The sequence below is a fragment of the Anabrus simplex genome, chromosome 8 (assembly GCF_040414725.1).
Source record: "Anabrus simplex isolate iqAnaSimp1 chromosome 8, ASM4041472v1, whole genome shotgun sequence".
Classification (NCBI taxonomy): domain Eukaryota; kingdom Metazoa; phylum Arthropoda; class Insecta; order Orthoptera; family Tettigoniidae; genus Anabrus; species Anabrus simplex.
In genome coordinates, this window is record NC_090272.1 from 214748844 (window position 1) to 214763485 (window position 14642).

The following is a 14642-nucleotide window of genomic DNA, read 5'->3' on the forward strand; positions in this document are numbered from 1 at the left end:
TTAATCTATTACACTTGCGTCGACGCAAAGGTTTGTCTGGACGCTTTAACGCATGCACAACAGTACATTTGTAAGGATACAGATGCAGGTCCTTTCTGATAATGTCTCGACACGACGATCTGTTAATTCCCATTTTCATAGATAAACGGCGTTTATATTTCGTCAAACTTCTTTAGTATCACCTCCTCTATCTGGACATTATCCTTGTAACCAACAATCTTTACATACTGCTCACTGAATACCTCTGCCTTGCATACACACTCCCCTTGTTCATTAATGATTCCTGGAATCACTGGTTTGATAGAAGGCAGTTTGGGTTTAGGAAAGGTTATTCCACTGAAGCTCAACTTGTAGGATTCCAGCAAGATATAGCAGGTACCCTGGATTCAGGAGGTCAAATGGACTGTATCGCGATTGACCTATCTACGGCATTTGATAGGGTAGATCATGGGAGACTACTGGCAAAAATGAGTTCAATTGGACTTGACAAAAGAGTGACCGAATGGGTGGCTAAGTTTCTAGAAAATAGAACTCAAGAGTATTAGAGTAGGCGAAGCTTTATCTGACTCTGTAATAATTAAGAGGGGAATTCCTCAAGGCAGTATTATCGGACCTTTATGTTTTCATATATATATATATATATAAATGATATGAATAAAGTGGAATCAGAGGTAAGGCTTTTTGAGGATGATGTTATTCTGTATAGAGTAATAAATACGTTACAAGATTGTGAGCAACTGCAACGTGACCTCGATAGTGTTGTGAGATGGACAGCAGGCAATGGTATGATGATAAACGCGGTTAAAAGTCAGTTTGTGAGTTTCACAAATTAACAAATTAATTACTGCGTTGATGGGGTGAAAGTTCCTTTTGGGGATCATTGTAAGTATCTAGGTGTTAATATAAGAAAAGATCTTCATTGGGGTAAACACATAAATGGGATTGTAAATAAAGGGTACATATTTCTGCACATGGTTATGAGGGTGTTTAGGGGTTGTAGTAAGGATGTAGAGGAGAGGGCATATACGGTAAGTCTCTGGTAAGACCCCAACTAGAGTATGGTTCCAGTGTATGGGACCCTCACCAGGATTACTTGATTCAAGAAGTAAAAATCCAAAGAAAAGCAGCTCGGTTTGTTCTGGGTGATTTCCGACAAAAGAGTAGCGTTACAAAAATGTTGCAAAGTTTGGACTGGGAAAACTTGGGAGAAAGGAGACGAGCTGCTCGACTAAGTGGGATGTTCCGAGCTGCCAGTGGATGATGGCGTGAAATGACATCAGTACACGAATATATTTGAGCGATGTCATTAAAAGTAGGAAATACACAATATGAAGATAAAACTGGAATTCAAGAGGACAAATTGGGGCAAATAATCGTTTATGGGTAGGAATAACTTACGAAGGGAGATGTTCAATAAATTTCCAATTTCTTTGCGATCGTTTAAGAAAAGGCTAGGAAAACAACAGATAGGGAATCTGCCACCTGGGCGACTGCCCTAAATGCTGATCAGTATTGATTGATTGATTGATTGATTGATTGATTGATTGGTAATGTCTCGACACGACGACCTCTTAATTCCCACTTGCACAGATAAACGGCGTTGAGATTTCGTCGAACTTCGTTCCAGGCTTTCGTTCGCTCGAGCAATATTGACTCTGTTCGAAATCTTTTCGAATTGTTACGGTTTTTATTCGCTACAGAACCCGTTTCATGACATTTCCCCCCTAAGTTTTGCATTGCAGACTTTGCTGGAGGTTTTGCCAAAACATCTTCAGTCTTAAACTCTTGTGCAAACAGTTCCGCACAGGTTTTCCACGAATCGTGCTTTGCAAACAGGCGCTGTTTTATCGTTAGCACCATTTTGTATTGCATTCAACTGGTCACTAAACGCGTCTGCTCCTCTCACTCGCACGTAATGACACAGTCACGTACTCGGGAGATGCGCAGATGTGTGACAGCAACTGTTTGGAGCATCGAAATCACGGTTTCCAGCATTTCGTGTGATGGGCAGTTCTCCTGTTCATTGACAATTGTCAGTATTATAAATATTTTCTGCACCAGTTTTATTTTGCCCATCCTGTATTTATGAGGTCGCTGGAGTCACCTCTGCTTTTTCAAGTGAAAATCCCACCCGGGAGGGATCAACCGCGAATCGAACTTTGATCTTCCGAGTAGAAAGCCAGTGTGAAGCCTCTACGCTAATCACTCCCCCCTCCCCCCTCTTCTCTATTATTCGATAGAGGGAATATTAACCAGCCGAAGAATCAATCAATTCATTATATTCTCCTCAAACCTCTCTAATAATTGCTCCAGTATAATGATTCTTCTAGATTTCTCTTGTCTTGGGAGTACCATAACGCAGTTGATCCTGGAACATGGCAGAGATTGCATGGACTGTTTTTCAGGAAATTTTCGGGGGGAGTGGGGGGACACGAATGGGCTCGACTCTTTCAGTTAGCAAGATATCTTCCCTAACCACAAATTTTAGTTCAAAATGTTTAAATAATCTCACTAGCAATGAAGTGGGATTACTACAAGTAAATTTGTCTCCAAGAAGTCCACGTTTCTTTGTTTGAGTCAAACATTCGAGAACTACCGTAATAATACTTTTTGTCTGGCTATTTTTAACCCAGTGCAGCCCTTATGAGGTAGACACTCCGACGACGGAGGGCGGCATCTGCCGTGTAAAGGAAACTGCTTGTAATTGTGGTGGAGGACAGTATTGTGTGTCGCGAGTGAGTTGCAGGGATGTTGGGGACAGTAAAATCACCGAGTTACAGATCCAAAGGAATTAACCATTTAAGATTAAAATTCCCAGCCGGGAATCGAACTCGGGGCCTTCTGAACCGAAGCCCACTACGCTGTCCAAGAAGCCGGACAAGAATTTCTTACGTGAGTATAAAATCAGTACTCGAATTACAAAGATTCTATTATACCTCTCGAAAACATTGTTCTGAATACAATTGTCGTTCTTAAAAAAGATCTCGAATATAATCGATTCTGCCTGGAGCTAGTAAGTTATAGAGGGCGATAGGTATAGGATTATCAATACTCGAATTATGGAGTCTCAACTGCACGCACATTTCTTTAAAATACCCTTTGGGCTGTACTGTAGAAATTACATAGCAATTCAGTTATTTCTGTGAGACACCCAGGTTCCACGACGCCCCCTTCCTGGTGTCCCTAATATTGTTGTGGTCCCATGCGGGCCATGTGGACGAAAGCTGTCACCACCACCTCACTTCTCCATTGTTGAGGAGAGAGCGCTGTTAAGAGAGTGTGGCAGGCTCGTAGCTCACACAGTGGTTGGAGCTCTTGTGCGGTGCGGACATCATGGTATCTCAGGTAAGCACACGGCCGCTTTGACTTCTTTATACCGCTCGTTCATTGCTGCCGCGAAAGCTGATACAACTCTAACATTGCTATTTTTAGATACGTGTATATAGTCTTTTTAACTGCAATTTCATTCATTTTCTTTGAGGGAAACCATATCTCTGTACCAGTGTATTCACAATATCATGAGCGAATATAACCAATCAAAGGATCAGCTTTACAACATTGTGAATATTTCACTAACATATCTTTTATATATTTACGTACATCCATGATGTTTTAAATTGGAAAAGTGGAAATATGTTTTTATCAGCCCGTGATAAAGGGAAGTTTTTTTTAAATTTTCATAGATCCCATTAAGATACGCAGTATTTGTGGTCGTCGGGATCTTACCGTTTTAACAATGAGTGGAAGAGTCCTCATTTAAGGTGGCAGTACAGCTACAGTACGTAGGTAATAAGCCCCGGTGGGAAATTTCGTCATGAGTGGATAGGCCCTAGTGAAACGAGTAGTCGATTTCTTCTTCTACTGATTTTAGGTACTGAAGTGATGATTAAAATAAGCAAATCTAGTGCCGCATTAAACCCTGTGGAAGTCTATGGGCAATCGAAATCTGGCCCCCCTCACAAATTATCTCTTAGAACGCCTGAACAAATTAACATTAAATGTTGGTAAATAATGTAATTTATTGAACATTAGGTCTATGAAATTATTTTACAGAATATTATTAAACAAATGTTTTGAAAAAGTATGAATTTTAAAAATCTATTAAAACTTTGAACATTCACTTTCTTCATTTCTTTTTGTTGTGAAATCTTCCAGAATACCTTTGAACGCTCCGTTCCCACGTAAATTGCTGGTGTGTAAGGACTGTCGGGGTGTAGGACCGCCTACATTAATTGTGTTGTCTATTTTAAATTGTTTTTCGTCTTTTTATAAGGGATTCTAATCCTAGTCATGTCATTGCATACGCAGCCAGTCACTACTACGAATGGTGTGAAAATTTTGCTCATAGGATCAGTCGGTGTATGCATTTCAGTGGGCTTGGCAGACTGATATGTAATAGTAACCTCTGGATCAGAGAGGAAAGCAACGGGAAACTACCTCACTCCTCATTTCCGTAGTACGCCTCTTCAGTGATGCCTTGGTCATGGTGGAGCTGTTAAGGATCCAACTAGCCTTCGGGCTGAGGACTGTACATACATACATACAATGTGTTCGCACCGATTTTTTTATAAACTGGCAGTTTCTAAGAGACGTTGTGTAATGTGAACCTGTTTTCTATTGTTAATGCAGTATTTTGTTCCCCAGTAGAGTTTTTAATAAGAAGTGTTTATTTTTTTGAGTTGATTCGCTTTTTTCTTTCTGTTTCCAAACGGAAACAATTTAAGAAAGCTTGACTGAAATTGTATTTCAAGTTCCTGTCAGTGTTATCTTGTTCCGTTGTCGCTGGGCCTCGGAAACGTGCGAGACGCTGTACTGTTATATGCCTAGAACCGAAACTATGTATTTTCATTGTAAAATGTTACGAGTGTTCAGAAGGCAGGTGAAGACTGTTGATGCATTGAGAAACAAACTTTTCTGTTCTAGTGCTATAGCCATACAAAAAATTAATAAGAAAAAACGGGGAAAATTGCTGCAAGTATATTTTTATACATAAAATAAAGATGATTTGATAATAAATTATTATATTTTCTTTGACTGAATCTACTGAAAACTTAAAAGGCTACAACTCGACCTTCCATGAACAGTCACTTTATATTTTTGAATTTTTAAGGAAACCCTTCAATGAATCATTTATGCTGGAATCTGACAGTGAGATGATCATCGCTCAAGTGAAGTATGTAGACCATGGTACCACTGAACACTTCTTGATAATATGAGTGGACACTTGTGCAGAACAACCTCCGACAAAATTGGTAGACTCAACTTCACAAGAATTGGCCGACAAAGAAATATTTAATTTTATATGCGAGGATATTCGTAAACTGTGCATAGCCGGTGGCCGAAGAGGTGATACTTAGAATCCTACCACCTGTACAATATCTTAATCCTGTTTCAAACAAAAGGGGGTTAAAAGAAAGTCGTCTTCTGCGACGGCCAGTTTTTGTGCGATTGAGTGTACATATTGTGGCGTCCTATGGACTTTTCTTTCTATCTTTCTTTGTTTCCTTCTTTCCGAATCCGTTTACCCTCCAGGGTTGGTTTTTCACTCGGACTCAGTGAGGGACCCCATATCTACCGCTCAGTGTCCTGGAGCGTGAGACTTTGGGTCGAGGAATACAACCGGAGAATAGGTCCAGTACCTCGCACAGGCGCCTCATCTGCTATGCTGAACAGGGACCTATTGGGGGCGGACTGGAAGATCGTAAGGGATGGACAAGGAAGAGGGAGGGAAGCGGCCTTAAGTTAGGTACCATCCCGACATTTGCTTGGAGAAGAAGTTGAAAACCACTTCTAGGATGGCTGAGTGGGAATCGAACTCTCCTCTACTCAGTTGACCTCCCGAGGCTGAGTGGACCTCGATCCAGCCCTCGTACCACTTTTCAAATTTCGTGGCAGATCCAAGTTGTCTTATGTTCAGCAAATCACACCAGTTATCTGAGTAGGCGAACAAAACAATCCATTACCATCACCAGCGTTTCACTTATAATTGTCTGGACCTCTTCCCTGATACGTCCTTTCAAGGTCCTTAAGCTGAGGATGTGTGTTCCAAGCACTTGGCTCGTAAGGTGCCCCCACAGAAACTTCCGCTACCTCAGTCATCACTAGGGCTCGGATGTTGATGCTGTTAACTTATACATAAATCCTGATCATGCCCCCCTGAATAGAAAAATGCGTATTTATTTAGTCATTTTGACATACATACTGTATGACTGGCGGTCATCTGACCTTAGCGATACGAAATGTGTGATGCGATTTACCTAGCAACCGTTGATGGGACAGACAATGATCATTTTATTTTTACAAACGGAAATTTAACAGAATTATTTAGTCAGTTCTGCCCTTTTTTTTTTTTTTTTACTTATTTCACATTCACCTCGTTCTTTTGACATTTTCAGCAATTTTTTCATACTTATTTCTTGTTTTCAAATATATTTTTTCCTTGTTAAGAAGGAAGCCACACTTACAAGTGTCGAATCAGTTAATGTAGGTCTAACTTAAAAGCATTTCAGTCTGTCGAACACACAAGATCAATATATTGCATTATAACATACCTGTAAAGAAACATACTATGAAACTATTCTTAAAGGAACATAATCAGATTCTATCAAGTCACAGGGCCGATGACCTTAGATGTTAGGCCCCTTTGAACAACAAGCAGCACCATATCAAGTCCGAATTTGGAAATATTTATGTTTATTTCTGCCTGAACACCTAGGAATTTAAAATTTGGAACTTACCGTAATGAAGTCCGGCTTTGTCTCCACCCCAGCATACAACGTTTAAGAATAGTTTTTAAACGCCTCGCATTGTTTGCTTTTTGTAACGCTTTATTGTATCTGAAATCACCCAAAACAAATGGAGCTGCTTTTCTTTGGATTTTTTCCAGTTCTTGAGTCAAGTAATGTTGGTGGGGGTCCCGTACATTGGAACCATACTCTAGTTGGGGTCTTACCAGAGACTTATAACCCCTCTCCTTAACCTCGTTACTACAACCCCTAAACACCCTCATAACCATGTGCAGAGATCTGTACCCGTTATTTACAATCATATTTACGTGATTACCAAAATGAAGTTCTTTCCTTATATTAAGACCTAGGTGCTTACAATGATCTCCAAAAGGAACTTTCACCCCATCAACGGAGTAATTAAAACTGAGAGGACTCTTCCTATTTGTGAAACTCAAAACCTGACGTTTAACCCCGTTTAACTCCATCTCATAACATAATCGAGGTCATTTTGCACTTGCTCACAATCTTGTAACTTATTTATTACTCTATACAGAACACAATCATCTGCAAAAAGCCTTATATCTGACTCCACTTCTTTACTCATATCATTCATATATATAAGAAAACATAAAGGTCCAGTAATACTGCCTTCAGGCAGTATTGTGTCTTTACCTTGGGTAATCAACATATCTAAATATCATTAGAGCTTTCAATAAACGAGAATAGGCCTACTCAAACATCAACAGGTCAGTACTCGGTTCATAAACTGTGAAATAAAGTAATTACATCTTCTAAAACCCCTATGCTAAATCTACATGTCTAGAGAGCGACGCGACATTGTTGTATGTAATCTGGATGAGAAGATTCATTTCAAAGACAAGTAATAATAATAATAATAATGTTATTGGCTTTAGGTGCCACTAACTACTTTTTAAGTTTTTGGAGACGCCGAGGTGCCGGAATTTTGTCTCGCTCTACGTGCCACTAAATCTACCGACACGAGACTGACGTATTTGAGCACCTTCAAATATCACCCGACTGAGCCAGGATCGAACCTGCCAAGTTGGGGTCAGAAGGCCGGCGGCTCAACCGTCTGGGCCACTCAGCCCGGCATTTCAAACACATGTTAGAATGCCAAAGATAAAGCCATCTAAAGTGGTTCATTGAAAGAAAATGACTGTATTTCAAAATTCGGCGAGGATAATTTTTATGCGAATTTTTTGTACCTTTCTGAAATGAAGAGGGCAGCAGATAAAAGATTTACTATTCAGCAACATGAAGGTCGCGACAAACACGTGGCATCCAGAATATCAGTGGATTGTAGAGATTGAATAACTGCCTACTGCAATAAGTGTCAGTAATAATAATAATAATAATAATAATAATAATAATAATAATAATAATAATAATAATCTATATATATAAAATAAGAGTTTTGTCTGTACATTGCTCAGAATTTGAAAAAAAAAGGTATTTCTGTATCGGTCATGTCCACAGTAACAAGGAAATGCATTTTTTACTTTTACGTAATTTCTATCTATCTGTCTGTCTGTCTGTCTGTCTGTCTGTCTGTCTGTCTGTCTGTCTGTCTGTATGTATGTACACGCATCACGAGAAAACGGCTGAAGATAATTTAATAAAAATCGTTATGTAAAGTCGGGGGGTGAGCCGCTACGATCTAGGCTATAAATCATTTTATTCACGCTGAGTGAAATGGTAGTTTAGGGGAAGGCCTAAAATTCAATTCTCAAATATTTATATTATTAGTGGTCATATCGATAAATACTACATAACTAAAGTTATATAAAATTAAATTTCTGATCATTTACGTCTTATACATTTTTACCGTCCCGGCTATGATAACACAGATATTCATGAATTTGGATTTTTGTTGCTAAGTCCATATCAACGCCGAGCCCCGACAAAATGGGTAAACAGAATTTAATGAAAATCGGTATATAGAGTCGGGGAATAAGAAACTACAGTTTAAGCTATAAACAATGTTATTCACCCTGGGTGAAGTGGTAGTTTAGTGGAAGGCACCTAAAATTTAATTTTTAAATACCTATGTTCTTTGTCTTATGGAAAAGTACTACTTAACAAAAGTTATAGAGAATACAATTTCCTATCATTTATGTTTTATTCAGTTTTACCGTACCGAGTATGATAAGAGTGGTATTTCAGAACCGGAAGACAGTTAATAATGTGAAGGCCTACAATATCGAAAGCGCGTAACATTAATCAACAATAACATTACACTGACCGTTGTTTGTTGTAATGTTCTTTGTCTCTTATGCTAACATTCAACTCCGATATATGGGATTACTGCTGCGTTCCGACTATAACAGCGTAACTGAATATTGGCGGGAATAGCTGAGGAGTTAGATAACTTTCTTCTTTAGCATGCCATTCCTCTGGTTCGTACATTTTCTGATACTGCTGGTACGTAACACACTGGTTCATCATAGTATGCCAACTATACGATACCCACTCTGACGCGCTGTTTTGAGTGAGTAGTGTGCGCACTTAAGTCAGAGTCTCAGTTAGTAGTAGTATGAACTGGTCTAGAATTACAATTTAGGCCGATTCCAAATTATAGTACCACAATTCACTAAATAACTAAAAATTCAACCCTGAAAAGAGCCGTTTCTTAAGAAATGCTTCTTCCTCTTCACTTTTATTAAATCTACAGTAACTTTATTCCAAATTAGCAGCGAAGGTGTGGTTTCTTTTCTGGCTTGGAGGAAAAATTGCCTCCACGTCAGATAGTTCCTTCCCCCGCCAGTGTAGTGAATTGAGATTTTCCGACTCATCGGGTACACCCAGGAAACAGATAAGTAAACGGTCATAGTTTTTGCCTTGGGACTATCCACTATTCGAACTCCCCGCCGAAAAAAGGATGAAGATTGTTCACGGATCACGGATGTCTGCGTCTTGGTCATTCCAGCTCAGTAGCTTTGGACTGTTAGTTCGGCAGCATAGTACTGTTCGTTAAAAGTGAGAAAATGTGTGGTTTCTCATTTGATCGAGTATTTCATATGAAAGCATTGCTTTTAATCGCGCCATTCCTACTGACGTCATTGTAATGACCCATGTTCATTTCAGTTGGGAAAACCACTAAGAGAGTCTTTCTGAGAATCTATAAAGGCAGGCTGAGAGTGAGTGTCTGCCATTATAATGAAAACTCCCCAACATGATCGTGACTGACGGTAGGCAAGCTGGCCTACTATTACAATGAAAATTCCCTAACCCAGTCTTCATATGAGAAAAGACATTGGTGACTTGCCCGTCGTGCTTCTAGGGCAACGTTAAGAGCTATGCAACTTAATACAATCTTGCTCACAACGTTTACACTACCTAACCTAGAATTCTGTATAAAATTTAGAATTCCGTAGCGAAGCACGGGTACATCAGCTAGTAATAAAATAAATATAGAAACACATGAGAGAATAGTATTTCAATCCTGTTTTTTTTTAAATCAGCTCTTACAAGTAAAATAACTGAGCATTTACTCCCACGTCGTCATTATTACCTATATGGGATCATTATCAAATTGAAGGGTAAACTGCGAACCACTGTTTGCTTGTTGGATATTCTCTTATGCTCAATAATATTCTTTAACTTCTCTCATTCCAAGCCTGAGTTAAATCGGAAGTCAACACACGTCTTTCGCTGGCCAGCCGCGAGTTAAGTTAGAATTCAAAAGTGTTGTTCTCTTAGAATCCCGAGTTCAGTCTGACGCTGCAGTTCAACATCAAGTGGTACAACCTGGCGGAGCCTTGTGAAGACGATAGTATTTTTACGATAATTCAGTGCTTGTATCGGTGCTTCGCAACATTTGTTTGTTTTGTTTTGGGAAAGTCTATAAATATTTAAGGAGCTCCGTGGCCGAGGAAGAACGTGCGTTCGATTCCCCGTTTGGAAGTCGAAAAATTTAAGAAACGAGATTTCCACTTCCGGAGGTGCGCACGGCTCTGAGGTTCACTCGGTCTACACCAGAAATGAGTACCAGGTTAATTCCTAGGGGCAAAGGTGGCAGAGCGTAGAGCTAACCACTCTACCCCACCCAGTGTCGAGGTTACGGATAGTGGAAGCCTTTACCTTCCACCCCTCCAGGGGTCTTGATGGCCTGTACGAAGATTGCTTTGATATAAATATGTAACTAAACCTAAGGGAACACTGGAAAAAAAAGGCCAAAAATGTCGACTCTTTATGACTGGATTTGTTTCTCACTTTATTTGAAAAGTTTATGAAATTTAAGCCGCAGCTTTTATTTTATTGGCAGCCACATTCTTCGGAGGATCCAACCTTTCTCCTAAAATGAATCACAAGAATTACTGATAATCCTGTATATTTTTCCTTCAGATTATACCACCACCTCCTTCATTAACCTCAAAAATCCCTATCACCGAAGGTGGTTTATACAACACCTACGTCCAAGCCATTCATTCCTAAAATAGTTTTAACTCTTAATCGCAGACGGCAGAACGTTGTCCTTCGGAATTCACGCTGGCGCGTTCGATTCCAGATCAGTCCGGTGGTATTTAAAGGTGTTCAAATGCACCCCCAGCTCTTGGCCGCAGAGAGGGTGTCGCCTTTAAGATGGTCCGCTTCATGCCACAGCGTGAGAGGAATGAACACTTCAGTCGTCGCCATCACCAGCCTGGTGTCGGTAGATTTACCGGTACGTAAGAAAGAAAATTCCGGCACCTCGGCGCCTCCGAAAACATTTTAGGCGGTGAATGGGATGTAAAACTAACAATATTGTTATAAACAGTTAAGTTCCCATTTAATTTCATCGATTGAAAATCTTAAAAACACTGAAGCACTTTAGACCATTTCAGTCGTGAAACTACCACTGGAGCGAAGCACGACTGAACAAGGCTAAAGAGCTGGAATGTTTGTAATGTTGGTATTGTTCCCAGATGTTTCTGTCAGCGATCATTCGTACCGCTTTCACATCTGTTAGCTCCACTGTTCACATCCGTACACCAAAACGTGGGCCTGGAAAAAGCGATAATTCCCTCAGACATAATTCCGTAGATCACTACTGAAAAAGTCCATAAATCACGAATGATCTGCATTATTTGCTGTCATCCAGGTGGCATATTTCCTATCAGTTGTTTACCTAGACTTTTATTAAATTATTTCAAAGAAGTTGACATTTATCGATAATCTCCCATCGTAAATTGTTCCAATCTTTAATTCCTCTTCGTATGAACGAATATTTGCCCATATATATATATGTTTTTTATTCCGACTTTGAGTTCATGAAGTTACTCCATTACCTTTGCTACACATCATTTGATGGTGAAGGGCATTCACAGTGAGGATCAAGGTGAAGTTGTATCAGCGGGCTTAAGTGGTGGTGTCATGTGAGGTGAATGGAGAATTCTGCACTCGGCCATGGAGGGTAAGAGAAGTAGGAGACCAACACAGTGATGATAGACTCAGTTTTGAAACATTTAATGACAAGAGGTGTGGAGCTAAATGAGGCCACAGAGCTAGTTGCAAATATATGATTATGGGGGCGCTTCGTTAAATGACATAGGCTTGCAGACTTGACGCTGAAAGACATTACACTTCATAAAGATGAAATAATAATAATAATAATAATAATAATAATAATAATAATAATAATAATAATAATAATAATAATAATAATAAACAAGTTCGTTTAGGCCATCCGAATCACGCTCGATAGTATTTTCTATTTGTTTCGGTCTCTCTGCCTTCACTTCATTTTCATTCTTCTGCTTATTTCCTATGCTCTTCTGGCTCGTCTTCTGGGAATCTCTGAATTCCTTGGTTTGTTATCTAAATCTCTCTCTGTCCACTATCCTCCCTGTGGGTGGGGTAGGTAGAATAACACACACGATATCCTCTGCCTGTCGTAAGAGGTGAACGTGGGTTGGAGGCCGCAGTTCCCCCCTGCTGAGTTTGGGATTGCTCCTACTTACTTGTCATATTTCCATCAGACTCACTTGGTCAACTCTTGTTCTCTTCCGACTCCGACGCTATTAGGTTTTCGAGGTCATTCATTTCATGGCCTTCGTGGCCTTTCCCTTACTTCCCTCGATACCTTCATTTTCGAAGTGTCAGACCTCTGACAACTTTTCCCTCTGATTAGTTTTAAGAGAGGATGGTTAGCCAATTGTTCTTCCTCTTAAAACAGTAATCACCACCACCACCTGTCCACTATGCTTTCTTCTTTCATTCCATTCTTGGCTAATTTGATATTATTTCTTCTCGAAACCATATTGAATCTGTTTGTCGTTGTCTGAACCACTCAAAGATTCCTTTCGTCAGCCGGTTCCTGTCCATCCTCATTAAATGTCCATGGAACTGTATTCTTCTCTTCCTCATCAGTTCAACCATTTCTTCAATATTGCGGTACCATTCTTTCTTTCTTTCTTTCTTTCTTTCTTTCTTTCGTCGGAGTGTCCTTTCCCCCAGTTTGCATGTTTCGTCCCTGAATTTGCCGAGATATTTCTTTCTCTTTCTTCCCCTTCTAATGTCTTGCAGCTCAACTTTCTCAACCATAACAAACGTTTTTGCTGCGTAAAAGCACTCGACTTTCATAACTTTGTCTAGGTGTCTTAATTTTAGCTCCACAGGATAGCACATTATTATTATTATTATTATTATTAGTATTATTATTATTATTATTATTATTATTATTATTATTAGCCTCAGTGGCTCAGACGGCAGCGCGCCGATCTCTCACCGCTGGATACCGTGGTTCAAATCCCGGTCACTCCATGTGAGATTTGTGCTGGACAAAACGGAGTCAGGACAGATTTTTCTCCAGGTACTCCGCTTTTCCCTGTCATCTTTCATTCCAGCAACACTCTCCAATATAACTTCATTTCATCTGTCAATCATTAATCATTGCCCCAGAGGAGTGCGACAGGCTTCGGCAGCCGGTACGAATCCTATCCTCGCCACTAGAAGGGGACTTCATTCATTCCTTTCCTGACCCGGTGGAATGACTGGAAACAGTCGGTGGATTTTCATTCATTCATTTATTATTATTATTATTATTATTATTATTATTATTATTATTATTATTATTATTATTATTATTATTATTATTATCTCTGTCCAAGTTAGTCGATACTTGATCTGATGGCACATATGTTAAGCCTCCGTAACGCACATTGTTTCTGACAGTATTTCAAAGATAACTGTTGCGAAGGCCACCCACTCCTCGTGAATGCCATTCCACGTTCTCGACGTCGTTACTTCCTGCGTAGAGCTTGCTTAGCATATAGCATACTCAAGATAATGTGAGTTATTGAGGACTGCGCACTGGAGTGTGGAGAATGGGTCAGACTCGCCCACTATCACACACGTTACTACTAGTACTACTACTTATACTACTACTACTACTAGCCCGCTCTGCGGTATAGGGGTAGCGTGTCTGCCTCTTATCTGGACGGCACGGGTTCGATTCCTGGTCAGATCAGGGATTTTTACATGGATCTGACATCAGGATCGAGGTCCACTCAGCCTACGAGATTGCAATAATTGAGGAGCTAGAATAACAGCAGAGAGGATCCGTTATGCCGACCACACGACACCTCGTAATTTGCAGACCTTCGAGATGAGCAGCGGTCGCTTGGCAGGCTCTTGCGCCATGGGGTTTAATAATAATAATAATAATAATAATAATAATAATAATAATAATATGTTCTTGTTTCTTTTTTTCTTTTCACAACGTTGTGACCAACTAAAGAGGACGATTGAACTTATTCAGCAGATGAATTTGCTTTCTTCTCTTCCCAGAATCCTCTTGCTGTGTTTTTTCTTCTGTTCTTCTGTCCATGCTGTGGCGGTTCTCAGCTTGGGTTTTTCAGCAAAATTATGTTAGTTCACCATCGTTCTAAACCTACGCCTGTCGCATATAATTTT

General features: G+C 39.8%; 1 protein-coding gene across 2 annotated transcripts in view; it reads left to right on the top strand.

Moving 5' to 3' along the window:
* The first annotated feature begins 3316 nt into the window (after positions 1–3316).
* The window catches only part of LOC136878714 (uncharacterized), a 137121-nt gene continuing 125795 nt past the window's right edge, over positions 3317–14642 (top strand). For both annotated transcript variants that reach the window (XM_067152156.2, XM_067152158.2), the window contains exon 1: positions 3317–3345. In XM_067152156.2, coding sequence (XP_067008257.1) covers positions 3334–3345 — 12 coding nt within the window. In that variant the 5' untranslated portion in view covers positions 3317–3333. The remainder of the gene's footprint in view (positions 3346–14642) is intronic.